Source organism: Bactrocera latifrons, unplaced genomic scaffold (genome assembly GCF_001853355.1).
Source record: "Bactrocera latifrons isolate USDA-ARS-PBARC rearing strain unplaced genomic scaffold, ASM185335v1 scaffold_74, whole genome shotgun sequence".
Taxonomy (NCBI): Eukaryota; Metazoa; Arthropoda; class Insecta; order Diptera; family Tephritidae; genus Bactrocera; species Bactrocera latifrons.
This window is the reverse complement of record NW_017537423.1, coordinates 1,190,740-1,192,603: the sequence shown is the minus strand read 5'-3', so window position 1 is coordinate 1,192,603 and position 1,864 is coordinate 1,190,740. Positions and strand designations below refer to the sequence as shown.

General features: G+C 31.5%; 1 protein-coding gene across 1 annotated transcript in view; it reads left to right on the top strand.

Moving 5' to 3' along the window:
- LOC108976242 overlaps positions 1-1,581 on the top strand; it is a 12,612-nt gene extending 11,031 nt beyond the window's left edge. Inside the window, exons 10-11 of the mRNA XM_018945195.1 lie at positions 909-1,085; positions 1,149-1,581. Of these exons, the coding sequence (XP_018800740.1) occupies positions 909-1,085; positions 1,149-1,456 (485 nt within the window). The 3' untranslated portion in view covers positions 1,457-1,581. The remainder of the gene's footprint in view (positions 1-908; positions 1,086-1,148) is intronic.
- The last annotated feature ends 283 nt before the right edge of the window (positions 1,582-1,864 follow it).

Here is a 1,864-nt window from a genome sequence, read left to right as displayed (position 1 = left end):
GAAAAATGAATTTTAAAAATAAAAAATATTCCATAGTTATATACCTGTCTCTTATACACATCTAGATGTGTATAAGAGACAGATATATATGTATGCAAAAACCGTTATTTTTTTAAACACGCAAATAATAAGTAAAAAATAAATAAAATATTATTACTTTTTCTTTATAAAAGTCATACTAAAAAATAAATAAAATCTGATTACGGCAAATAAATTTTTGAAAGCCTTGAAAGCTTATGACTAAACATAAGTCAGAACAATAGACAAATTAAGTTCCGTATACCAAAAAATCAATTTCTGTACACCGAGTCAATGACCTCAGAATCACAAACTTACAAACTTATTCTTTCTTCTTTTTTATTCTACTTCTGATATGTATTCAATAATTTGGGCCGAATTCCCGGTGGTACTGCAATACCGGGCCAACCCGTGGCAGAGGTGGAGCAAGCTCCTAAAACACTCCGCCTTTTTCCAAAAATCAGTTTAACATTTGTTGTCCTCCGATGGAGGATCTATCAGATGTTAAGCTGATAAGAACAGATACTACACTTTGATCTTAGCTCTTATACACATCTAGATGTGTATAAGAGACAGAATTAATATTTTATTATAAAACAAATTTTTTAAATTTTTTTTAATTTTATTAAAAAAAAAAAAAAAAATATTTTATATAAATTTATAAAATTTATTTTTCTGCAATTTTTTTTAATTGTATATTCATTAATTTATTTTTCGTTTATTTAATAACTGTCTCTTATACACATCTAGATGTGTATAAGAGACAGGATTAAAATATCTATAAAATTTCTATAAAAAAAAATATTTTATATAAATTTATTGTTAATGCAGCAAATTTCAATGTTAAGTGATTAAACGTAATTCCTTTTACTCCACCTTTCAACCCACAGGCATGCTAGCCGGCCTCATAATCTACAAAGTGAAGAAACCACCGCCGCTAAGCAGCCGCACCCACTATCTACTCTGGTTGGGCAGCTGGTCGCTGTTGGCGATCATCATTTTCGGCGTGTGGAACGGCGAGCTCAGTCGTCTCATGACGGCGTTCTATGTTAGCATCGGCCACACAGGTGAGTGGTAGCGCGAGGAGGTGAACTACATTATATATTTTTGTTGGTTGTTGTGTCTTGTAGCATTCGGCGTCGGCCTTATTTGGATCGTTTTGTCCTGCTGTTGGGGCATTGCGCCCACCGCCAATCGTATACTCTCCTATCGTGGCCTCTGGCCGCTCTCACGTCTCACCTACTGCACTTACCTCATACACCCAGTCATAATGCTAATCACATCGTTTCGCATGAGTGGCATCGTTCATCTGAATAATCTCTTCGTAATGACAATTTTTCTGGGGAATGCGGTGGCCTCCTTCGGTGTGGCATTCTTCATTTCGGTTTTGTTCGAGGCGCCAGTCATACGGATATTGAAGATTTTTTATCGGAAATAGTGAATTTGTAGTTGTAGAATTATATTTTATGTGTATTTCTTGTATATATGTATTTAAATGTAAGATAGTTGCATAAACTCAAAATTTTTTAAATTTACCTTAAAACAGTTATCGAGCTGCTCCTTTTTTGCAAACCACAAGATATTTTAAATAAAAATTAAAAATATCGTAAATTTATAAGGTAAATATAAATATTTATAGCGATGGTTTTTTCGAAAAAATTTCAACGTTTTTTTTTAGAAAATTTTATAACCTGTTTTGCAAAAATTTTTCATATTGTACAAAAATTGTTGCGCTATAAAATTTATACAATAGTGTGTAAATAGACTTTGGCGTAGACAAATTTTAAATTTTTTTCCAAAAAAGAAAAATTTCAAAACTTTTTTTTTAATTTACATTTTTTATTTT